Raw genomic sequence first — 26,676 nt, forward strand, 5'->3', positions numbered from 1 at the left:
AATATGTAAATCGTGGTCTCTCCAAGTGGTTTGCGTAGTTGAGAGGTTGGTCTATTCTGCTAAGAGGACCAGGAGCATGCCTGCTGACATAGCCCTAGCGTGTCACTTCACCAGCCATAGCACATGTCCCTTCCTACCCCTCAAACAAGGGAAGGTGACAAAAAAAAAAAAAAAAGAAAAAAAAAGGTAATTTGTGCCTTTTTCTTCTTTTTTGAACAGTTTCAGACCAGGGTGACAGCAGGTTTAGGGAACATTGGTTATGGGAAAACTGAAGATGCTGGGTAGAGGTTTATGGGAGCGGAGATCAACAAATCTCAGAGAGGAAATCACCCACTGATGATGCATTCTCAGAAACCCCAAGAATTTCTACTTAAAATAGATCTTTTTTTTCTAATAAAATGATACAATCGCTGTTACTCCTTCTGTAAAAGGAAGCATACAAATACCTGTGGCACTAAATCATTCAAGACTGTGAAAGTAACTGCAGGACCTTCTATGAGAGCAACAACCGAGGAAAGCATACCAGGCACCCAAAAGCTGTAGTGATATAGAAGAGTAAAACTTCTGTGTCTTCACTGCCAAAACCATACTATTGTATGCTCTATGGGACCAGGACACCAGCACCATCCAGAAAGTCCAGAGAAAAAAATGACCTATGCATAAAGCATTCCTGCAGCAGAATAAAACTGAAACCAAAGCTGAGTTTAGAAATGACAATCACTGCATCTGCCATCAATTCAGAAATGAGATTTCGCTTGCAGATAGAACCTCCAAGCACACATACATAGGACACAGGAAAGATGCATTGCTCTCTGAAGTACAATTGAACTCACCGAAGCCCTTCATGAAATACTAACACACTGGATCGATCTTACTAGTCTTGCCCTGGAAATCAGCCCTAGCCCATTGCAGGTGTTCCACACCCTAGGCAGAGAGCCTTTTGGTTTAGCCTCCAGAATTTCAAATTCCCATCATATGCATTTTAGGTGATTATTTTAACACCAGCAGAACTGTTCTGGACCAACATTGGGAGCTTGCTTTCAGACTTCATCAGTGGAAAAATCAGCATGCTGACAGCATGCATGCATCAACTGCAGAGCATGCTACTGAAACCTGTAGACTGAAAGCTCTTCAGACTGTTCAATTGGAAACAGCTGGGAGGCATTGACAAGGTGCCGAAGCAGCAGAGAACCAGAGGCACTGATGCACTGCTTCAAGCTACCAATCGATCACCAGGCTTCATGCTTAAAGACATCAGTACCTTAAGAACGAGACATCTCTAGGGACTGGTGTGGCACCTTCTGAAAGACGCTCATGATTTTTACTGTTATTGGAGATGTCACCTGTTTTTTATTCTTGCTTCCCATCTCCTCCTTTGTTCATCTTTGCCCTCCTTCCCCTTACTTGTTTAATACAGACTTGGCTTCTTACTTTTACATTTGAGTTCTCTCCCTCCAATTCTGTTACGCATCATGCTGATATTCTTCCCCCCATTCTCTTACCTTTGAAGCCCCTTGCTTTTGTCTGCCCCCTCCCAGAAGGGGAGCTTCTCCCCCAGGAAGCAGGGATCTTGCACTCTTCGTGCTCCATATGCAGGTGAAAACCCTCCTGCTTCCCTACATCTCACCAACCTTAATAAGTGTCATTTAGCATGAATTAAGCACAACTTAATCTGTATCAGGATTACAGATACCACTGTGTTGCAAGATTGAAGCACTAGCAATGATCATGCACATATTATTTCTCAGTGACAAACACAGTATTGCCATGAATTACAAACTGACAGCAACATTTGCTGTACAAAGGACTGATTCAGGAAGTGCTCTGAAGAAGTTCTTTGCTTTGCCGTTAGCTTAAACAAAACTGACACGTCAATTTGCAAAACGTTGAGCAGACTTCAGCAAGGGATGGATGCAGAAAGGGTCTGTGCAGCTCATCCACCAGACACAGCACTGGAAAGGGGAAGTTTAGGTTGGATATAAGAAGGAAATTCTTCCCTGTTAGGGTGGTGAGGCACTGGAATGGGTTGCCCAGGGAGGTTGTGAATGCTCCATCCCTGTCAGTGTTCAAGACCAGGCTGGATGAAGCCTTGGGTGATATGGTTTAGCGGGAGGTGTCCCTGCCCACAGCAGGGGGGTTGGAACTGGATGATCTTAAGGTCCTTTCCAACCCTAACTATTCTATGATTCTGTGATTGATGGACTTCAGGAGACCTCGATCACACAAACCCCAAAACATACACATGGATTTTAACAATCATAGAATCGTGATCAGAAAATGGTTTGTGATGGAAGGGACCTTAAAGCTCATCCAGTTCTATCCCCTGCCATGGGCAGGGACACCTTCCACTAGAGCAGGGTGCTCCAGGTTGTTTTTAATTTGGCCATGAAACATCTGATTCCCAAAGTGATGGTACCCATGTTTAAATAGCCCCTATTCTCTTCCATTCCAATGGATTGCTCACTTTCAGACAGTAGGATTTCTAAATAATTCAACCATTTTCTTTGCTATTTTAATTGATTTTTCTTTCCAATACCTCCTGCACATGAATATGTCTTAATGCCCCCCCCCCCCCATTCATGTGAGAAGAGAACATTAGATGTTAATCTAGCTACTTGATTTGTAGCAGTTCTCCAGTTCTCTACCCAACCATTTAAATACTGTCATTCATAATAGGGTGATATACTGTACTATAAACCCTTTGGTAAATGGTATGTCTTAGTATTTTTCTTGTGACAAAGAATCATATTAGTTATTAAAGGGGAAAGAAATGTGCTCAGTGCTCAGACTTCCCTACAGAATCTCACTGCTTCACAGTTTCCACCCCTTTTAAAAAGAAAATCCAAGTCACTAAGCTTATATTGTTTCCATAAGGAAGATGTCATCCAGTCAGATAATCCCCAGAATCCAGCAGCCTTCTCTTAGGATCAAGCCTGAAATCATCCCTTCCTTATCACCACACATCCATGTACATACATCTCACAGCATAGCAGCAACATTTCTTTTTCCTGGCAAACACACTATAGATTTCAATGTGTAATTACAACTGCTCTGTCCTAGCTAAACCCTCTGTAATTAGCCTCCTAATCTCATAAGCAGTGATCTGATACGGAAGCTTACATCACTATTGACAACATGCCCTGATTACTGTGCTGGCCAGAGAAAAACACCTTTAGCCAGAGAATGATCTGGCTGTAGAGCCACAGAGGTGGGATTTTCTGCCTTGAGCCCTTTGCCTAATCAGTGTGTGTCTTCAATGAGCTTGTGTGCATCTTCCAGCGAAGCACAGAATCACAGACTCAACCAGGTTGGAAAAGACCTTTAAGCTCATCCAGTCCACCCACTGCCCAGTACTGCCAAGGCCACCACTAACCCATGGCACTGAGGCCTCATCTCCACAGTGTGTGAACACTTGCAGGGACGGTGACTCCAGCCCTGCCCTGGGCAGCCTGTTCCAATGCCTGCAGAATCCTAGAATGGTTTGGGTTGGAAGGGACCTTAAAGATTATCAAGATTTACAAATTAAATCTCATTTTGTTCAGTCACCAACTCCAGTCCTTGTCCCTTTTCTGATGTGCCTCTCCCTGCTGGCATTTCAGCTTTAGCCTAGAGAGGACTAATGGGATGGCTACATGCTTACTTGTGCTTCCAACACTGCTGTTAATGGCCTTGGTGAATGGCACCAGCCCTAGATCTGAACAAAGCTGGGCCCTCCCTTCCAGCTAGCTCAGGCCATAGTCTGGCTTTAGGTTTTGTTTCAAATCTTACAAAGCGCTTTCAATCCACATCTTGGTTTTAGCCAAAACACATTTGGATAAACTCTCAATTAAGATGCAGTGAGGCAGAGTCAAAATGCTGCACTAACATCCAAGGATTTTACATCTCTTGTATTTGTTTCATAAATGTATTTTGAAATTCTACAAAAACAACTGAGTTTTTCTGGCAACTTTCAGCCTATATAAACCACTCTGTATTCCTCACTGTTACATTAAGCTACTGCAGCTGGGTGTTGGCATTACTTGTGTCTTCTAATCCTACGTACAAGCTTCTTTCAAGCTTTACAGCTCTAGGACAGCTGTAAGTGAAATATACCCGTGTCAACTAAGCATATCATTCATCTCCAAATGACTGTAATGTGAAGGATCCTTTGGAATAAACACAACATCCAGTTATGTCATTTTTAACTTTCTTCTGACTCATGCAAGAGAACCCTCAAGATTTGATTTGATTTTTGTGTTAGCAATTGCACTACTGAATTACGTCCTTTAAAATCAAAAAACTGAAGTGCCAACATCTGGCCTGGCTGCTGAGACTGCTCTAAAGATGTGTTGATAATTACTGCAGACAGGAAGGGTTCTGGAGAACTGAAGCAGGATGAGAGAAGACACCACTTGAACAAAGGTGCAAGGACTGCCATAGGAGGTCTTCCGATTACCGATAACAAAGCAGTTTATAGGCAGAGTACGTACATTTCAAAGACCCCCTGCTCCCTCCTCCAAGCAATATCCCTTCTTCATCCCATTTGCTCTCTTTAATGTGCCATTGCGACTTACACTCTGGATAAATGCTTGCTCATGTGGTAAATCCTAACAGTGCCAATGCTTCTCTTAAATACAAACAAACTAAAGAACCCCCACCCCAAAACAAAAGGGCCTCCAAGAATGCTGGGGAAGGACTCTTTATCAGGGACTGTAGCAACAGGACAAGGGGTGATGGGTTCAAACTGAAACAGGGGAAGTTCAGGCTGGGGATAAGGCAGAAGCTCTTCCCTGTGAGGGTGCTGAGGCACTGGCACACGGTGCCCAGAGAAGCTGTGGCTGCCCCATCCCTGGCAGTGTTCAAGGCCACATTGGACATGGGCTTGGAGCAACCTGCTCTAGTGGAAGGTGTCCCTGCCCATGGCAGGGGTTGGAACTGGATGAGGTTTGAGGCCCCTTCCAACCCAAACCATTCCATGATTCTATGATATTGGACCAACAGTATCAAATCAAATACCAATCAAACCCTGTTTCAGCTCCACATGAAATTACCAGACAATTAAAAGGCAGCAAAAGACTGACGAAAATATTTCAAATGCCCCAAGTTTGCCTCATTCAAAAAGATCAGCTAAAGGGCTTTCAGTGCGTGCTGTTCAGTTTACTCTTTTGATTGCTTTACCACTATGTAAATCAATTTGTTAATGTTCCTTACAAAATGCATGAGCCAGTTATACTGACAAACACACAAAGCTCATTCGTAATTAGCAGTTAATTAGTAAGAAGGAACAGATGCTGTTAGAGTTTCAGCAGGCGAACAGGTTCTGTAAACAATGCTTATAAATCTAAATGAATTTATTAACTGCAATGCAACTGTCACCGCTTTGCTGGCAACCATACAAATATGGTGGAATCCCCAAAACATCTTTACTACATATTAATAATCATCGTGTCAACCCAAGTCTAGCAGGCAGTCTCACTTGCTAACTGTCATAAGCTTTCTACTTAATCTTCTTATGTCACTTCTCCAGCCTAATTTCCCATACCCTCAGAGGAAGAGCTCCAGTCTCCCAAGTTAGCCCAGATGCACAAAGACTCACATCCATATCACAGCAGCTCCTTGAAATAAGGGAAATGTTTGTCTTGCACCAATACCCATGAACTGAAAGCGGGAAAGACTACAAACAGCTTGGAAAGCACATCTTGCTCAAGAGGAGTTTGTGGTAACCTTCTTTATAACGACTATTGCTCAACAAGATGCCACAAATACGAAGGCATCTGCAGATCTGATCCATTAAAAATAACTAAAGGTCAATTATTTTGATATATTGATATAAATATCTAGATATTGATAGGACAAGGGTGAATGGTTTTAAGCAGGAAGAAGGGAGACTGAGATGAGCTCTTAAGCAGAAGTTCTTCCCTGTGAGGGTGCTGAGGCACTGGCCCAGGGTGCCCAGAGAAGCTGTGGCTGCCCCATCCCTGGCAGTGTTCAAGGCCAGGTTGGACACAGGGGCTTGGAGCAACCTGCTCTAGTGGAAGGTGTCCCTGCCTGTGGCAGGGGCTGGAACTGGAGGAGCTTGAAGGTCCCTTCCAACCCATACCAGTCTCAGACTCTGTAATTTCCACTCTCATTATAAAATGATTTCCTCGATAAGACACTGAGTGATGCCACAGGTTTTTTTTTGTTTTTTTTTTTAATTATCTGGGCAGATGTAGATGGCTGAAATAAAAATATAGCCTCTTGTAAGCATCTGCTAGATGCAACTATTAAAGATGTATCTAGACACAAGCACCTTGAGTTAAAGGCTTTTGGCCAGGGGCCAGTTCTTAGGCTAAGTGTAACAGTGAAGATACCTTTGTGACCTCATTGCTGTCAATCTCTGCATGTCACACTGAGATGCCACCTTGATGTATTACATCATCTCAGCACTGGAAAAGTATAATAAATTTGTTAAAATCATATTATGGCTTTCTCTTTATTGATGTTCTCTTTTATCCCTACATTGCTCTTGATCATTGCCTCCTGTACCCCAAAGTATTCTGACACTTCTTCAATATGTTCTGTACTTGATTTCAATGTGGTCTCCAGGATTTGCAACACTCCAGCACACAGAACAGCGTGGGAACACTCCAAGTGTATTAAGTTCTTCAAAGCTTCACAGGAGAGGCTGCTTGGTTTGCTTCCTGCAGGCTCCAGTCCTCCAGCTTCTCTGGGCACCCTGTGCCAACACCTCAGCCCCCTCACAGGGAAGAGCTTCTGCCTAAGAGCTCATCACAGTCTCCCCTGTTCTGGCAGGTTAAAGCCATTCCCCTTGTCCTGTCCCTACAGGCCCTTGTCCAAAGCCCCTCTCCAGGTTTCCTGTAGCCCCTTCAGTCACTGGAAGGCTGCTCAGAGAGGTATAAATTCAAGTAAGCTTCCTGAAACTGCAAAAAGCCAATTAAATCCAGGAACTTTTTAATGCCGTTTTATTCCAAATACTTAAAGACTACTGCTTTTCTTGGGATGGCATCTGAATATAATCACAGAAAAACCACACAAAACCAACTTCCACAGTCAAATGAAACATTATTCCAGGCAGGCACATGGAGCTATTGCCATTCCTCTGATGTAAGGGCACATTTGATCTAATTGGAAAAAATATTTCAAGTGCACTGGGAATAGTCACTGTTAACTGAATGCAACAACGAAACAGGAAAAAAGAGCATGCAGACCCCAGGGAATTACCAAATCAATTAACAACTAATTCAGGAACTAATTTCTGTATTGCCTCTTAGCACAAAACTGCATCTTTAATTTCTCCTGCAATAAGCATCACCATGATAGTCCTAACACACTCTGACGCTTCAAATGAGTTTACAAGTATCTCTTTTTGATTGGCTATATAACATTATTTCTTCACAGTTCAATGCAACCACAGCCAAGTGCTCTGGAATATTTAATTATACTGGTAGCTACCAGTTAACAATTTACAGAAGCACAGTGAGTACAAAACATTTTATAACTAGTAATCAGCTAATTAAAACCACAGCAAAATATGTATGTTCTGATTGTAAACACTTGCAGAGGAATTACACAGAAGATTTCAGCACTAAGAGTATTTGGCTAAAAACCCTACCCTTGTGTTTGTACAAGCAGATCTGGATACTGATTACTGTGATTAGGCAGAAGTGTGACAGCGGAAATTACACCTTACACTAGATAGAGATAAATAAAAGCTATGTCATCTGCCCGTTCCTGTAAATCACATCATTCCTCAGTTTTGGAAAGCCACTCTCTGGAGACACCAACACTGGCTTGCAAACAACCATCTTGAAGCCCACATGAGTATCAATAAATAAAAACCAAAGTAGAAGCATTCTGGTGAATGCTTTGGTGTGGAAGATAGAGCAGAAGCAGCACCACAGTGCTTTGGGCCTCTTTGTCAGTAAACCTTCCCCAGGCACCTTGCACTAGAGCAGGTTATTCCAAGCCCCATCTAACCTGGCCCTGAACACTGCCAGGGACACGGCAGCCACAACTGCTCTGGACAACCTCTGCCCAGAAGCCATAGGATAAGCCCTCAGCAATGGGTCACAGAGCCTACTAATGTACGAGTTGTAGCACCGTGCGTCCGTCCTGCTCTTCCTGTACCATCTGTTTTCACCAACCCAGATGAATTAAGCAACAATACATGCTACGATGGTTGCCTATTTGTTCTCTTTTTGTAGACTCAAACATTTATATTCAGGAAACCTGCTGCAAAAAGCATGTGTTGTTTATGATGATGGTGGGTCTCAGCTCTGACACTTGCCTGAAGCATTCCAGGGCTCTTCTGCTAGTGAGGATGACTGAGGACAGCACTTTGACTGACTAAACGTGGCAGACAATCACTTCTCAAAACCCATTTCCAAGACAGTGCCATACTTGCTACAGCGCTCTAACAGCTGTACAGACAGCCCTGGGTATCTTAGGGGAAAATACATTTCGGGTAGGATGTTCCTTCTGGTTCAACGGGAAGGACCAAGATAACCTAGCATTGTGTGTCATTCCACAAAGAAACGTGTAACCAGCACTGCACACAAACACCCAGCTGGAATTAAGGATTAACAAAACACAAGAAGGTTAGGAAGGAAAACAGCACTGGTCAAGCAGAGGCAGGACTGACCTGCATAGGTAAAGAACTGAAGAGAAGGAAGCTGAGTTGCACAGAGCACTAGGCACACAGGTCAGAGAGATAATGGAGCAAAACCCATTAAAATCCACCTTAAGCTTTAAAACCCCTCTTTTGGAAATGGGACTGTAACTATCAGTCTACAGTCCCAACTATTTAGGCTAAAAGTTTGCAACAAGACAACTTGGAGAGGGACTTTTTACAAGGGCATGTAGTGACATGACAAGGGGAATGGATTTAAGCTGACAAAGGGAAGATTTAGATTAGATGTTAGGAATAAATCCTTCAGTATGAGGGTGCTGAGGTGCTGGCACAGGGTGCCCAGAGAAGCTGTGGCTGCCCCATCCCTGGCAGTGTTCAAGGCCAGGTTGGACACAGGGGCTTGGAGCAACCTGCTCTAGTGGAAGGTGTCCCTGCCTGTGGTAGATGATCTTTAAGGTCCCATTCAACTCAAACTGTTCTAGGATCCCATGAGTCTATGAGCTCTGGAAATGTAGTGATCAGAAGTAAGGGAAGAAGTGCAAATGAACAGTCTAAACTTGCATGTTCTGACAGAAGGAAGGGAAATGGTCAGTACCAGAAGATCCTGTCTCACCTCACAGCTCTTCTCCTCGCCCTCCACAGCACAGACTGCCACTGCAAGGCATTCATTTGCTCAGGCTGCAAGCGGCTGCTGCTTGAGTTTTCTAGCAAAGCCTCTCCCAGACAAATATACCAGGAGTGACTGCTAAGACCAAGTCTAATAAAAGCAATGTTTGATATAAACTACACTGAAATCCTTTCTGGTTTCAGGGCCATGCAGCTATTGGCAATCTCAGAGCATGCAGGGGAGAGTAGGTTGGGAAAAAAAACAGTGAGAAATAAAGCAATTCCCAGTTTCCCAGAGATTCCTTCCACAGAGCAGTGCACAGTCAATGTATAAAGAGTTCACTAGCAAAAAACCTTAATGAAATAAAAAGTTTGGATTCTGCCTTTCTGAAGGACATCTTCAAAAGAGCCTAAAAAAAGATTTTCCCCTGAATTTTGGACAAATTGCTTCAGTTATTCTTCTAAGGCTGGAGCACTTGGGAAAGGATGGAAAATTGACAATACAGTAGTTGGCTTGGAACACAAAAAGTTAAGTAAAGCCGAAGTAAGACATTCCACTTTCTCCATTAACACAACCCTTTGCACACGGAGAAAGGCGATGGATTTTGAAGTTCACCTTTGCAAGTCATGGATGGGAAGTTTTTCACTAAGCCATCAGCGTAACATTAACCAGAACATTTCTCTTCAATCCAGTTTGCTGTTCCTAAAGGATGCAGGAATTTGGGGCCTCAAGAGGTGCAGCACCTCTCGGGGTAAGCCAAGGAGGGCAGAGGCAACCTGACACAATGTATTTTGACCAGTTATTGGTAAAGGAAGAGTCAAGGTTAGAGAGTTGGGCTATATCATCATATGAGCATCTGTGATGGAGGGCAAATGGCAAATAGGAGAGGGTCTGAAAGCTGAAAGTCAAGGCCGGCTCTTACGTATTTATTTACACTCTAATGGGGGGAGGATGGGGAGAGGAGAGGAGAAGAAAATAAATAATAAAAGAAAGAGCACACAGCTGCCACCCCAACCCCAGACCTCCCATCTGCCACCCACGATTTGCATGTCACCTTCTCCAGGCTCATTTGTACTTCATTAACTGCCATTGACTTAACAAGATTTATGCAAATGACACCATAGGAGCTCACTAACTCCCACTGCAATCAAGTGATTATGTATGTACAATTCTCCACAGCAATGAAAAATTAATACATGACAAGCCCCCTCACCGCTGAGCCGAGCTTCTTGCTTTTATTTTTCTTGTTGTGCTTTTCTTCATTTGAATATGCCCTACTGATACAGCTTTGGCAAGAGTGCAGCAAGCAAAGTCATCTTCCCCAACTGCTACAACCCCTGGCCTCAACTGTGAAACCACGCCACCCTAAACCCTACAGCCTAATCCATGCTGCAAAATGCACACTCAGGCTACCAGGAGCAAGTCTTCCTGGTCAGGGGAAGTGGTTTTGAACAGAGGATACTCCAAACAGAGTGAGCCACTCATCCAAAGTTGGCTTTAAGTGGTATTAGCAATGCTAAACGAGACAGCTTCAGGAGTTTCAGTTTAAGCACCTCTTTCTCAGACATACAGAACTTTCTGTTGATTTTAACATTGGGCTAACACTGCTCCAGACATTTTCTGTCTTTATTTGATCAGGAGAAGGTATTTAAATAGCAAGTGAGATTTCTTTTTCTTTGATTATGGCATTTGTAGACCTCAGAGGATGCTAAAAGCACTGTCAGCCTACAAGAAACCTGGAGAGGGGCTTTGGACAAGCGCCTATAGGTACAGGGCAAAGGGGAATGGCTTTAACCTGACAGAGGGGGGACCGAGATGAACTCTTAGGCAGAAGCTCTTCCCTGTGAGGGTGCTGAGGCACTGGCACATGGTGCCCAGAGAAGCTGTGGCTGCCCCATCCCTGGCAGTGTTCGAGGCCAGGTTGGACACAGGGGCTTGGAGCACCCTGCTCTAGTGGAAGGTGTCCCTGCCTGTGGCAGGGGTTGGAACTGGATGAGCTTGAAGGTCCTTTCCAACACAAACCAGTCTGGAGTTCTGTGATTACTGCAGTGTCAGAGTTCAGAGCTGAAAATAAGGCTGAACCGAAGCAATGCCTGTAGGGGGTTACGCATAAGCATGAAGGTGAGTGCTGCTCCTTGGTAAAGCAACCCCCAGCTCCATTGCCAGACTACCCCAGCCATGCACAAAGATGTCACACAGCCCACCTAGCATGGTGGTCTCTTAAAAATAAGGAGAGATGGAATACTTCATTGGCACTGGCACACTAGCAACCTGCTCTAGTGGAAGGTGTTCCTGCTTGTGGCAGGGGTTGGAACTGGATGAGCTTTAAGGTCCCTTCCAACACAAACCAAGCTGGGGTTCTGTGATTTAAGGTGTGCTGATCCCACTGCGCACGCAGGTGTTTGTACCTCCCTGGATAACTGCCCTTCCCAAAATTCCACTCAACAGTATTTTGGCAGAAGTTAACAGTTGAATTTTGAAAACATTCCTGATTTTCCCTGCCTACATTTTGGGTTTCTACTGGGAGCAAGTTTTGTCAGAACAGTTTTATATGGCTTAGCCCAATAAAACCTATTTAGCACTGCAGTGAAAAGTGATTTTTATAATTTCAAAAAGACAGAAAGAATAAGAACATTAACTCTTTGACCAGATTGCTTTGCATTATGGATATAGCTCTGAAGGAGCAAGGTGTGTCCTTGGAAGGAAATATGCCATTTCACAGCCTCACAGAGTGGTTTGGGTTGCTATTTGCTGTTTCGTAATGACACGATTTTCAGCTTAGAACACAAAATCCACTGTATTTGAGCTTCAACCATCACTTACAGTTTGTTTGGGGTTTTTCTCAGGGGAGGTGAGACGACGCAGTGTAAATCTGCTCAGAAGCTCAACCAACACAACTGAAGCACTTATCTACAAGTGTGAGCTTGGACTTCTGCCTTGCACCAGAAGCACTCCCTTGCCAGCAGCCCTTATGAAGTATTGCTGGGAAGCACATAGAGTGAGAATCCACAGAGAATAAAACAATGCACTGACATAGCAGAGAGTAAACAGGCCTCATCGCTCCATGCTTCTGAAGATGTCCCAAAGACATAATAGAAGAGTGAGTACTCCAGTAGCACGGGGCAGGGCAGTGAAGTGACTTCCAGGCTAACAGGAGAACAAAGACTGGAAAACGTGCTGACAGAAAGATCAAAAGAAATTATCATTTAATGGTATCATGATGCTGGAGAGGGACTCTTCATCAGGGGGTGTAGTGATAGGATAAGGGGTGATAGGCTCAAACTGAAACAGGGGAAGTTCAGGTTGGAGATAAGGCAGAAATTCTTCCCTGTGAGGGTGCTGAGGCGCTGGCACAGGGTGCCCAGGGCAGTGGTGGAGTCACCGTCCCTGGATGTATTTAAAAGAGGTGTAGATGTGCACTTATGGGGACAGTTTAGTGGTGGACTGGGCAAGTGTAGGTTTACAATTGGACTTGGTATCTTAAAGGTCTTTCCCAACCTGACAATTCTGTGATTCCCTGGCCATCTGTCACAGAGACATCTCAGGACGGAAGGAGCTTCTCACTGGAAGAAGGACAGCAACATGACATCCTACAATTTTTAGGTCAAAAAAGCTCCTTTTCACAGTTACTGCATAAAAGAGCGCATCCCAGTCTCCCCTCTGGCAGGTTAAAGCCATTCCCCTTGTTCTGTCCCTACAGGCCCTTGTCCAAAGCCCCTCTCCAGGTTTCTTGCAGCACCTTTAGGCACTGGGAGGGTGCTCTAAGGTCTCCCTGAAGACTATCCACAAAGCAGAAAACCTGTGAACTCCAAAATACTTTCTCTTGACGTACAAGCACCATGCGAAACACCACTGAGAGCAGCCATGCACCCCCCTCCCTTCTAGCACGTACAAAGTCTTGACGAATAGGATGTATCTGCTGCCCTCAGACCTGCTCAAATATTTGCTGCTAATTCCTTGCAAATGACAAAATGCAATCACCATAATTGGGAATAATAACAAGAAGTCCACCAAGTAGGGGTTGCGGGGGGAATTCTTCAATACAGACATTCAAGAGACTGGAAGGGGTGTTTCATTACAGCGTGGAATAGTGCAATCACACTTAAAACGCTTCTCTTACAATGCTCTTCCACCAAGTGCATGTTTAATCAGATTAATTTCATACAACAGCATTTCAGAAAAGAACAGCATGGATGCTTTGAATAAATATTGACAAGTGTAATCCTCAGTTTTTCATTCTCAGCTGCGTTCACAGACACTTTTGTTTAATTACCATTACCCAAAAGAGTTCCAGCCGGTCTAACCCATCTCATACCATACAAAAGCTGGAGGAAAAAAAACTGTAGCCTTTTTTAAATGCCTGGAATCTCCTCCCCTGAACGCAGAGCCAAATACTGAGCTGCTCTGCTTTCAAACTGCTCTGCTCAATTGCAGTGTGTTTGATTAAAATTTGCCTACTAGAGATTCAGAGGCATGACAGCACTTCTGCTGCCTGATGGTCCCTAAAGGTCTTTTTAGCTGCCTTTAATAAGGAAAAATCACTGCAAACAGGTATCTCCCTCACCCCCAAAAGAAATAAAATCCCAAAACACACAAACCCACCTCCAAATAGGAGGCCTAGGGCTATACGGTAAGATGGGAGCATGGACTGAAGCGGCAAGTGACCCTCTGAAGGGTAAGAAAGCCACCAAAAGAAACAGAAAACAACCACATGAGAAGAAAACAAGCTCCCGTGCCTCAGCACTTTTGCCATCTCCAGCAAAGTGACTCACATGAAAGTAAACCCTCGCAAACACTGTTCCATAAGCTATTTGTGAAGCACCCTTTACAAATGCTTAGCGTGGTGTTTTAAACCCTGTGATTTCAGTGTAATCTGATTTGAGAAAGAAAATGATCTCATTCACCCCAATCCTTCACGTCACATGCTGGCATTGCTTTTGCCTTTCAAAGGAGTGTTCACAACTCCAATTTAGCATTGAGTTTCCGGGCTAATGAAAGTGCATCCAGGCTAGTAAACCAGACCAAAACAAATCCTTGAATTCAAGTCCTGTTGTGTAATGAGGAAGTTTAATTAAGGCCACACATTACAGCTGTAAACGTTCTCTTATATAATAAGGTCTAAATGAAACTGAACCTAATCAAAGTTACAATTCCTTCATTAGCAAATTACAAACAAGAGCGCACAGCTGACACACCGGCTCTGATTATCACAACTAATTGCCTCGTTGTTACAAACCAGCCTGAAACTGTGTTCAGATGTCCGTCTGCAGTAGCAAATTAGGGCCACATCAGGCTATTTCTGCGATCACAAGGGGCTCTTGTAGAGCGATCTGATTTACCCTGCCGACTGGCAGCACACGGCCCAATCAAAGCCCCCTCTACAAAGGCCGCTTTGAAGCCAGCACAGCCTAGAAACCCGCTCCATATGCAGGCCGGCAGACTGCACTTCATTAGGCCTGTTGTCACATTTTCCCTCTTCTTATTCTAATGATCCTATTTTAATACACATAGGAACCTCTCCTAATTGATGTCAAGTGAGTGACTTCCACATTCATCACCAGAGCACATCAAACACATCTTGGCACACGGGCCGGCATCAGAGTGTTTAAGACCCGAGGTGTGTCTCCAACTATGGAAAGCAGGGGGAAAAAAAATAAAGAGGAAATAAAAAAGAAGTATTTCGGCATTACCTGTTTAATTGGGATTGCGCGACCGCTTCCAATGCTATCTGTTCTGCTCTCCAGGACCTTCTTCTCTTTGTCTGGGTCACTCCCTTTCCGAGACTGTAGAGCAAAAAGAAAGTTTATGCTCCATTAAATGTAGCACTTTATAGAGAGTCCCCCTCCCCCTTTTTTCCTTTAAGCAATTAAAACCAGAAGTAGTTTGACACATAAATACAGTCCCAAAGGTCATGAGTTAGAATCTACGGAAGTACGCAACCTTCCTAAAACCCCAATGCTGAAACCTGCCTGTCATGTCCAACCACGCGCTAGTTTGAAATGGCATTTGGGTTTAAGCAATTCTCACTGCCTGAAGATCCAGCAGATCAGAGGACGTGTTTCTGAAGTTTCCAATCATAGCTCCAACAGGAGAGAAGTTTCCAGCTTCTCATTCTCATTAAAAAGGGTGATACATACATGCATACATTTAACTTGCATCTATGTGGGGTTTAGAAATGTTATAGATGACTGAGCAATGTGATTTTACGATGCTGGTTTTGATTCTAGTGACTTTGATTTGTTACTTTTGTCTACTTTTGGATGCTTAGAAAGTTGGAATTGCAAGAAAAGGGAGTGACTGATGCTGACAAAAAGTTATCTGAACACAATGAAGAAAAATCAGCATGAGGAAAATGTAACCAGTGTTGAAAACTTGAATTGCCTCATCTTGGCTACATATAACACCAGAACTGCCCTAGGAATAAGGTCACGGTGCTTACTTCATCCACAAAGTTAGCTGGGAATGTTAAGGTGTGATTCAGATTCCAGTCTGATATTGTGAAAGAATGCCCAAGCATAATGATTTTGACAGATTTATTTTATTACAAAAAGAAGACCGGAGAGTCATCCTCCTTAATAACTGAACTGACAAGTGACAACTTCACTCCATTACTTTTCAATAGGAACATTACTCACGCAATATTGAAAATGGGAAAACATTTTCATGTGATTTTCAAATCAGAGATGATATATGAAAGTAATACATTTGTGGTGCCCAGTACCACAATGGGAAGTTAATGAAAACCAGGGAGACACAAGATCCCGCTTTTCATATTCAGTAGAAAGAGAGGTTTAAAAGACACTGAAATCGGGAGAACAGTGAGGACTGGAAATAACTAACACTCGTTTCCATATTATACGAAGGAGTGGAAGGAAGAAAAAATCCCCAAAGCAGTTGCCTTTGGGCACGAGAGGAGGGAAGGGGAGGGCGAAAACCCATGAAGGAGGACTTTAAGAAGCACCATTCTAAGCAACACATTTACCCAGCAGGGATCCCGTGCTGCTTTCCCCGCTCCGCCGGGAACAGGCTCCTATCAGTAGTTACTATGGTTTGGGGCTATGGAATGACGTGCTGGGGAATTAAACAAAGAATAAATGAAAGAAAGCAAAACAAGTGGGAGGGGTGAAATCCACTGTTCAGGATAACTATTGTTCCTCGTCCTTCAAGCCACATTTCTGAATCTGAAAGTGCCACTTCCCAATAATACAAGGCAAAACAATGCTTCAATGGCGCAAAGCGCCCGTTAGTGACATCTTAAAGAAACTCACTGAAGGCACCAAATCCTTGGGAGGGAAGTTGTCAACCTGAATGTTTCTCTTTTACTATTTGGGTTTTTACAAGGAAGGATCCTGCCTCTGAAAAGCAGAATCAATATTCACGCACTCTTCTTCATGTTTAGTTTTAAATCATCACATCTTCCATTCCATACAAGTAGCTGCATCTGGGAATAAGCCATTGCACACAGAAGGGAAATACCTATGTGCAAAACACCATCAAATGCCAAAAGTAAAGAAATGTAGCAATTTCTCTTAGGCAGGTTCTATTCTAGCTGCCTCCAATCACAGAACACGTAACATTTTCAAGGGTAGAATCTTAGCTGGTTCCACTATTTACAAAGATAAAATGCGCACTTAAATAGAGATCTTTTATGCTTTTATACTTATGGCACATACAATGCACCTTACATCCAATAGCATATAATAAAATAGACTGTAAACCATACTGGACAACATTTGCTAGGACTTTTTCTGATGTCAGTTTTATTTAAAACTTCATTCAAGCAAACAAGCCCAAAAAAATCCAAACACCTGCATGAACGTAATTTGTCTCATTTCCCCTTTGCAGCAGAAGTCATACACAGACTGAAAACATAGAGCCTTACCCAATTTATGGCTGGGAAACAAGATTTAGTGTCAGAAGGATACAGAATCCAGTCCTGAGAGCCCCAGAGGTGAGGAAACCGATCTCTACCAGTGGAAACTGAGACCGAGTTTGTCTGAACTTCTAAGTCATGCTTATATTTCACACTGATGTAACACAGATAACACTGGATATGGGAAAGGAGATGTGTTTAACTGTACCACAAGTTCATTCATCCCACACTGGATTGTTCACGGAGTTACAATCAGTTCTGTGCTGAAGTGGACCTCATGTACATCTCCCCTGTGCTATACGCTATTATTTAGTTGTCCCTGTTACTACACTGCACTAAACAAAGGACATTCACCCTTCTGCTAATATGCATTCTATTTTATCACCTAACTACAAAGTCAGCTATTGCATCAATAGCTTTACAGCACATATTGATATTCAAAGTCAGAAAGATCAGATATGGCGTTTAATGCACTTAAACACGAACATGCTGCAAATTCTCGAGCCTATTCCCACTCCAAAGCTGTAATCGATTTAAAAACAATCAGATCTGTTTTCTCCTTAAGCCAATTTTCTTCCAACACTAAAAGATCTTCATGTAGGAAACTAAAGCTATTACCTATGCTAGATCACAAGGGGTAATTTGCAATTAAACAGAAATAGATTTGCTTCTGGAAGTGATAAAGGCGTAAGTAACAGGCTAAGAAAGAAGCACAGCAAGAAACCCGGAGCTAAACACTAAAATATTTTGATGACACACTCTGTTAGTAGCTAGACAGAAAATGCTGGTCATCTCTTTATTCAATTAAAGCATTCCAGGTTAGAACTTGGCTGATACAGCATGAAACCCAGGGTACAGCAGGGTCACTGTTAAATACAACAGGATGTGGATTACAGGGCAAGGCATTACACGGCATTCAATATGCCCAGGTCTTAAAGACAGAACTAATTCTGAAGAGTCAAATTATTATTTTCTTTTTCCACAGGACTTGCTTCCCCCCAATCTCCCCCTGGTTATGAGACATTAAGACAATGACCAACATCCTCCCACTGCAGTAAATTTGTTTCTCACTGTGCTATTAATTATCAGAAAGCAGAGCTTTAGTCTATTTGTTTATAGTAAATACAGCTGAGGTCATCACCTTCTCAAACCTTTGCTGGAGACAGGTATGTATTTTCTCCACTCACTTTTCCAAATTTACATTTACTCCAGTATAAAACATCCCGTTTCCCACAGGTCAACAACATCCACACAGCCCTTTGAGCATTTTACGCATCCTTCAGACCAGGCTCGGTCGGTGAATGCTTTTCTGGGATGCTGGAGCATCTCGGCTGGATTTCCAGAGGTAGGACTCTGCTGCCAGTTTCTGGGCTGACACTGACATCTAGTGGGGTTGGTAACTCCTGAGTATGCCCTGTCAGCAGTGAGTATTCTCACCGCCAGCAAGAAATCCATACGACTGCTATAAAATACTAGCATCAAAACTGGATACTTTTCCACAAGTTGCCCATTTTTGCCTCTTATTGATATCTAGACATTTGCACCTAGAGACAAACATGTGGTTTGCATTCTTCTGTAGGAGTTTAAAAGATCTTCTTTGAAATCAGAATACCACTGTGGGGATGGACACATTAAATGGGATCACTGGGACCCGTGCTGTGTCACTCAGCACTCCAAAACGAGGACAAAACTTTCTCCCTGCTGAAGGCCGAGAGGTCAGATTTTGTTTAGAACACAAGGAAATGGTTTTCCTGGTTTTGTCTGTGGTTCCCTGGATACAACCAAGGAGCAAACCAGCTTTAGGAAGCAAACATGACATTCCCTTTGGAATGCAAACCCATAAATTCTTTATGACAGGGAGGCCGTGACTTTCTGAACGCAACCAACATGTAGCTACAATCGCCACAGGACTTCACATGAGCCCACAGGGATTCTGTGTTTGCTATAAAACATATGAAGTGTCAAAAACCTGCATACAAGACCCCAATTACAACCCCACGGCATTCAGCAAGACTCTAAACTGAGGAAATCATCACTCAAGGCTTCATTATCATCTCCCAAACTCTTTATGCATAATGAAGGCCTATCATAATGGACCAGTCAAGCTTCTTATTTAGTACATTTTTCTGCCTCTCAATGAAGCAAAACCCAGACGGTTTGAGAAGAAAAAAATCTCCATCACCTCTCTTAACCCTGGAAAATAAAAGTGAGTTGACACTGTAGAGTACTAAAAATAGCACAGGGTAGTTATTTAGTGGGACAGCATTGTATTCCCATGGTAAACCTGGAGACTTCTCTGCAAACACAGGAGACCTGAGCCAGCAGTATTATGCAGTCTAAGGGCAGGACTGGGGAGCAGAGGTCTTTGATTACTGCCAATCCAGGCAATCTAGACAGGTCTGAGAATTCAAGTTGGACAAAGACTTCAGAACTCAACCGTGGATTCACTTGTTTTACTGCAGTTCCCAACAGGATAACTTCATTTAGCTTCTGTTCAAGTCCTCAAGGAGAACCACCCCGTGGTAATTATAAGATGCTTTTGAGCCTACAAATCCATCCCAACATTCCCGTCTGGATTAGACCACCTCAACTCCATAGGGCTGAAGTACAGGCCACCAGCACAGGGCACTATGGATAATACAGCAAGAGTCTCTTCCTTGGCTCACTCACCGTGAAGAGGTTGGACCGGCGCTTGGACTGTTTACGGACAGGAGTTGGTGTGTTGGCAGTGGGAGGAACATCAATCCGTAGCTCCTTCTGGCTGGTGCTTGGAGTTGATGGGACAGAGGAGGAATAATCACTTAAACTCCCTCCTCCATTACTGGTCTGCAAGGATTAAAGTCAGTTTTAAACAGTGATACACTGCTTTCAAGAAATTACAATCCCCAGCTGTCTCTTACTTAGTCCTGATACACAAGAACAGCAGCCTACGCTCAGGAGCACAGTGGGAATGCCCTACTGCCACCTTCCACACATGTCTATTCTAAGCCCTTTCAATATTTTCCTTGCCATTAGGTTTTGAAAACAGAGCTAGTTCTGTTGCTGTGGAATGTACAGTTTCATTCTACACAACATAACCTAGCTGGATAGAAATCCTTTCATTTGGTGTATTAGTCTATGAGTAAGCAAAACATTGGGGAAAGTCTGTAAATTCTGTTTTCTACTTTAAAATCCCAAATTCTGCCCCAAACCTAAGAAAAAAAGTATTTAGTGCCATAGAACTGCATAGCTGGACTTGATCCTAACCTGGAGACATCAGTTCACTGAAAGTAATTCAATGTTGTAAAATGGCTACTACAGGGAGAGACTGTTCTGAACAACCGTCAGAGAGTTCTGATAGTTCCAAGATGCTTAAGTCATTGGTACAGAGATCCACAACTTTAAAGGAAGACATTCCAATTTATTCCAAGTAGCCAAAACTGTCAAGTTACATCATAGTCTTGAAAGAAATAAAACACTTAGTCCATAAAGCAATTAATGAACCGAGGTAGCAAGTCACTAATATCAGGAAGGTGAGGAGACTGGACAGAATGGAAAGAACCAAAAGGTGAAGAACAACAGAGTCACTTTTTTGTTGTATTTAATTATTACTACACTTAACATAAGTAAGTACTAAAAACATAATTAAAAGAACGTGGAAGTAGTCTGGAAAGACAAAACAACAGGTTTTTTTTTTCCCTATGGATACAAGTATCCGTATCTTTTGCGGATACAGAGGTAGTGACAGATCAAGGGGTGATGGGTTCAACCTGAAACAGAAGTTCAGGTTGGATATAAGGAAGAAGGAAGGTTCAAGGGATGCATGGGGATGATGACAAAGGAATTGCTTTAACCTGCCAGAACAGGGGAGACTGAGATGAGCTCTTAGGCAGAAGCTCTTCCCTGTGAGGGTGCTGAGGCGCTGGCACAGGGTGCCCAGAGAAGCTGTGGCTGCCCCATCCCTGGCAGTGTTCAAGGCCAGGTTGGACACAGGGGCTTGGAGCAACCTGCTCTAGTGGAAGGTGTCCCTGCCTGTGGCAGGGGGTTGGAACTGGATGAGCTTTAAGGTCCCTTCCAACACAAACCAGCCCGTAGTTCTATGATTCTCAGCTATAATGCACATGCTGATGGGGGACTGGTGCAGGGCAAAGGAGGAAAATTCTGCATGCTGTCGGTGAAAAGCTCACCAGAAGAGCAGCAGTGGGTAAAGGGTCTGGACAACAACCCCCACATAACTTATGGGGGAGAAGCATAAAGGTCTGTGACACACACAAAAGGGTGAAAGAACCTTTTTAGAGCAGCCAACTTTCCTAAAAGAAGGTAAGAGGATATTCCCAGGATGCCTGAGGAGGATTCTCCCATGACACTTAGCCTGTTATTTGGTCTCATCTTAATTGCTGTGGGTAGGAATTCCTCAAGTAAAGCTGATCAAAAGGAAAAGCACTCCAATGTCTACTCTCCATCACTGCTCCTACACCACTGACTGGTCCTATACATGCACAAAGCTGCCATACAAGCAATTGTATGGACCAGAATCTCAAGTTGCAAGCAGTCAAGATGAAACCTCTGAAGGAGAACCAAGCAAGAGACAAGCCTTTGTCCAGTTGAAGTCTCTTCTAATGATTTCAAGTCTTCTTCTGATTCTTCCAGCTTTGCCAAACTGCCTTTTTATTAACTTCTAAATTCAAGAAGCAAAGGATAAAAGGAAGAGGTATGAGAGAAAGGCCAACCACTACAGATGGAAATACAGGAACATCACTTCTGGAAGTCACTGTTTCTCTGTAAACGACAACGTGTTCCTCAGCTCACTTCCATGTCACAAAATAGGGCTGACAATACAGTAAATGAGCTTTTTGATGGCAAAAGTTCACTTCTAGTGTCCTAACAGACAATGGCCTGCACAAAGACACACCAAGCCTGTGGAAGTCAGTGATTCCCTCTCCAAACCAACACAGGGAAGACTCCTGAATGAAAAGGTTATGACAAAACACGTACCTGAGAGCCTCAAAGTGATTGCCAGATGCTTGCTGAAGTTCAAACAGCCAAACCACTGGCCATATCAGAGGTGAGGAGGGCGGTGTGGAAGCCTTAATAACGTGGCTCACAAAAGAAGGGATAGGAAGAGAACTTCTGGAAAGTCAACTACTGTAAAACAGCATTAGGAAAGGAGACCAGAGATGCTGGTGTCAAGGAATGGCTTTCAGACTAGAATGGGGAGAACTTAGTGGCCACTCTGCCATGACTGAACCAAACCAGGGTGGGAAAAATGAGGGAGAAAGGAAGGAAGCACCCATTAATGGGAAACAGCACAGAGCACACTAAACATTAAACTATGCAGCTGCAAGGCTCACCCAAGGAGAAGGTGACAGTAAGTGATGAAGGTGGTGGAGAAAAGAAAGATCAGAACAGGGTTATGCCCCAAAACACTTAGAAGAAGCCTGTTCTACAGAAAGGAGAGGAACAAGACAAGAACATTCAGATGGACACTGACAACAGGATGTGAACCACAAGCTGTTGAAAAATAAGGGTTGCATCTCTGTTTCAAGATATTGATCCAGTTGATAATGCACCAAAAGCCTTATTTTTCGAACTAAAATGAACACATTTCTAGCCTAACTGCCTATTGCCCAGACAGAGCACACACAGGATTCCCTAAAAATTTACCCTTTTTAATCTTTCATCATCTCAGAGCATCATTTTAGACTTTCTGATGTGAGACACTTGCTCCCAGATTTGTAAGTGATTTATTTTCCAGGAATGAGTAACTCCTAAAGGGAAACATATACAGGTTGGGCATTCTAGTCCCCAAAGCCAAACAGGGGCAGTTATTTCTCTTCATACATACTAACTCCATTGGATTTCCACCTTTTTTGGTTTCAAAATAGGCTGTATCCAATCACTGGCTGGACAATAAATATGATCTATTTCAAGAAAAGAGTTACAAGTGGAAAACTTCAAGGTTTCCACAGAATAAAAGCATGGCTTCCAACACCCAACAAGCTCCAAATCCTACTGAGGGTGCCACAAATTAGCAAATGTATAAACCCCATATGGCTGCTCTGAAACACCTCCATGGAGAGAATGGGTTTGACAAGAAAGAGGTCAAACATGACTTCCAAGATACAGCAATATCAAATGCAACCAGACAAGATATTCTTGGTAACATCTGAGTTTAATGCACTGTGCTGAAGGAAACAAAAGGTGGCAAGGTGTCGGTGTCAGGTTGGTTGCTTGCACCAAATCTCAGGACCTTGCCACATTAAGATTGTAGAGATCAGGGTCCTGCCGTTGGTATGCAAGCGCTTAATGAGAAGCTCACTGGAATGAAGGACAGGATTTAGGACACGTGGCAATAACTGGAAGTCACAGAAATTAATGTTTGTCTCAGTTCATAAATATCAAGTCAGTGCACGTGAAGAACACTCTTCCTTACAGCACTTGTAACCCAACACAAATCTAACATAAAACCAGTTGTTGGCTGTAGACATGGTCAAATTTGTGGCAATGAAAGCAATGAAATAAGCACTTGAATACCCACTGGGACATGACACAGCTTAATGTTACCTTCTCAAACAAACCTTTCCATTGAGCTGCTCTCAGGATTTGGCCATAAGCTGAGATGTCAGCATAAAGGGCCATTTCTGAGTCACTTCTTAGCCAAAGCCATGGCACTAAGGACAGAGGCCTATCTAATGACTCTAGGGAAGGAAACTATTAGCCCCAGTACAACCATTTACACAGATATGTTCCTGTTTGGCTTTCTGGGGTGTCAGACTGTCCCATCCTCATTAAGGCACCATGCCTATTCTCAAGCTTGTTTGGCTTGTGAACATACACAGTACAACCTTGTCCTTCCTTCCTTCTAGAAGATAGCGAGCCTGATGGTGGTCAGTGTACTTCAGCACACCCATAGGCCTTTCATTTCAGGGAGATGTTATTACTAGAACACACCTTGTGTGCATGGCCAATACTCCAGTTACAGAAAAGTATATACCTTGGGTATCTACACAGGCTTCTAGCTTTGTTGCTGCATAGATTGATGCTAAAAACCCTCAAGGTCATGGCAGCACGAACAAATTTAGCAGACTGTGCTGTTACTAGACAAGAACAACTCAGATGAAGCTATCAACCTGGCATAACTTGACCAAGCAGGTCCATTCAATGCAGCTACCTCAAAGGCAATCACTGCCAATGAAAGCATTAAAGCATTAAACCCCATGGCAGCGGTGGGAACTAGATGAGCTTTAAGGTCCCTTCCAACCCAAACCAGGCTGGGATTCTGTGATTCTAACAACAAGGTAGAGGAAAGCAGACAGACCAAAAGCACCAAGAGAATGTGAAGACAACTTCTGAAGATAAACCAAGCTGGCACATGCAAGTCACCTCAATGAAATCACTAAGAACATATAATTAGCCAATGATGTGACAACAGGCTGCAATAACACAGTGGCACAGCTGAGTTATAAACTGGAAAACCCAAGAGAAGATCAAGTCTGAGTGTGAAGTTTAAGAGGCCTTAGAAAGAACAAGGAATCAATGGGCTAACAAAACTAACACAGGCACCTTACTGTGGTCCTGTGAAGATGAAGAAAGGAGGAAGAAGTACACCAACAGATGCACTGAGTGTTACAATTGGAGTTCTAGAGAATGCACATCCAGATACACTTGTGTATTGCACATGAATGAAGGGGAATATATATATATATATGCTTACTTTAAATAAATGTTAGAGAAACAGACCTATAAATACAAGATGTTTGTGGTGTATGTTGCAATGGTGTAATTGTTTGCACTATTAAACAATAATGCAAATGTTTTCACTTCTCCTTTAGTCTGTATTTTGCAATTACATGAAAAAGAAGGAAAAGCTGCTTAACCAGTATCGTCTCTTCTTTATTCAAGTGCCCAAAATATCACAGCAGAATATTCCATCCCAAATGACCCCCACTATAAATAAGATAATTGTACCCCACCATTTAGTGCTTACCCATAAGCAGGTCTCATATACAGTAAAATAATGGATGATTAAGCTGACTGCACTTTGCTTTTAATAGTTTAATTTACATATTTAGACAATCATGGTGTAGTAAAAACTTTATGGAGGCATGGTGCTGGCATAAATAATGCATCTTCACATACCTGCAGCAGGGAGAAGGGAGCAAGCTGGTGTGCTAGCACTGGTTAGTGAACTATACATTAAGCTCTGTACCTTTCTCAGGTATAATGCAGATCTCCCAAGAGAGTGACACTGAGGACCAGCAAATGTATTTCTTTGCAGAAAGAAATACACGTGGTATAGGCAGACATGGAAATATGGTGCCATTTCAATCCCTTCTTACAGCAGAACAAAGAGCTGAGTTCCAGGAAAGGCACGAAGCATGAAAATACACACAGACTACAGCTTTCAAGGAATTAAAGTCAGTGGTAGACAATCGTTTCATTTTCACCTTCAAAACCATAGTCCACCAGTAAGTTCACACGGATAGGGACTCACAGCTGGAATCTCCACATCAGAGAATACAATCCCAGCCTGGTTTGTGTTGGAAGGGACCTTAAAGCTCATTCAGTTCCAACCCCTGCCATGGGCAGGAACACCTTCCACTGGAGCAGGTTGCTCCAAGCCCCTGCGTCCAACCTGGCCTTGAACACTGCCAGGGATGGGGCAGCCACAGCTTCTCTGGGCACCCTGTGCCAGCGCCTCAGCACCCTCACAGGGAAGAACTTCTGCCTTATCTCCAACCTGAACTTCCCCTGTTTCAGTTTGAACCCATCACCCCTTGTCCTATCTCTGCAGTCCCTGATGAAGAGTCCCTCTCCAGCATCTTTGCAGCCCCCTTCAGACACTGGAAGCTGCTCTGAGGTCTCCACGCAGCTTCTCTTCTCCAGGCTGAACAGCCCCAGTGTTCTCAGCCTGTCTTTGTATGGGAGCTGCTGTATCATCAGTTCGTCTGAGGAGAGGCTGAAGTCCTTCACACAAACATCAACTATAGGTGTCATGCCATGGGGTTTGCAGATGTTTTACTGCAGTGTAAATAGGCACAGCTCCAGGTAACTACTCAACAGGTTACCCAGGACAGGGTTACTTCACACAGACTGCTGATTCACATTGAGCACAGGTGGAATGTACCTAGGACCGACAACAGCGCCCACCTGAGCTGCTTTACGGTTTTGGAACAACGCGATCTCCACTTTCTGGGTCTGGGCAGAAGAAAGAGCGTTTTGGAACTGCTGGATATTTGCACTATTCTTATAACTTAATAATGCCTTCCTGCTATGTCAGGTGGAAAAGACAAGCAACTCCGTTACAGGAATGAGTTTAGGGAAAAGGAATTCCTATGTGGTTTTGTGATGTAAAGGTAACTCACATGCTATTTTGAAATAAGGTTTTGTGTGGTCTACAAGCGTATCATCATGCCTAGGAAGATCAGCAAGGGGGTGGCAGTAGGGGCAATCAAAGGTGGGATAGAGATAGGGAGGACACCAGATACAGAGGAGGCTGGTCTATACTGCCCTGGTGTTCATCATTTCTTGTGGATCTTCAAAGCAGAAGGCCCAAAATAGACCCAAAATGCCCTGTGTCCGATAAGAGGCTTTTAATAGACTTAA

At 43.3% G+C, this 26,676-nt stretch overlaps 1 protein-coding gene across 10 annotated transcripts in view; it reads right to left on the bottom strand.

Annotated features, from left to right (window-relative positions):
• Window positions 1-26,676, bottom strand: part of AGAP1 (ArfGAP with GTPase domain, ankyrin repeat and PH domain 1) — a 320,146-nt gene that overhangs the window by 150,548 nt on the left and 142,922 nt on the right. For all 10 annotated transcript variants that reach the window (XM_062642581.1, XM_062642573.1, XM_062642604.1 and 7 more), the window contains 2 exons: window positions 19,762-19,917; window positions 14,909-15,001 (listed from right to left, as the gene is read on the bottom strand). In XM_062642581.1, coding sequence (XP_062498565.1) covers window positions 14,909-15,001; window positions 19,762-19,917 — 249 coding nt within the window. The remainder of the gene's footprint in view (window positions 1-14,908; window positions 15,002-19,761; window positions 19,918-26,676) is intronic.

This window comes from Pezoporus occidentalis, unplaced genomic scaffold (assembly GCF_034315485.1).
Source record: "Pezoporus occidentalis ecotype Australia unplaced genomic scaffold, CSIRO_AGI_Poc_V1 ctg118, whole genome shotgun sequence".
Lineage (NCBI taxonomy): Eukaryota > Metazoa > Chordata > Aves > Psittaciformes > Psittacidae > Pezoporus > Pezoporus occidentalis.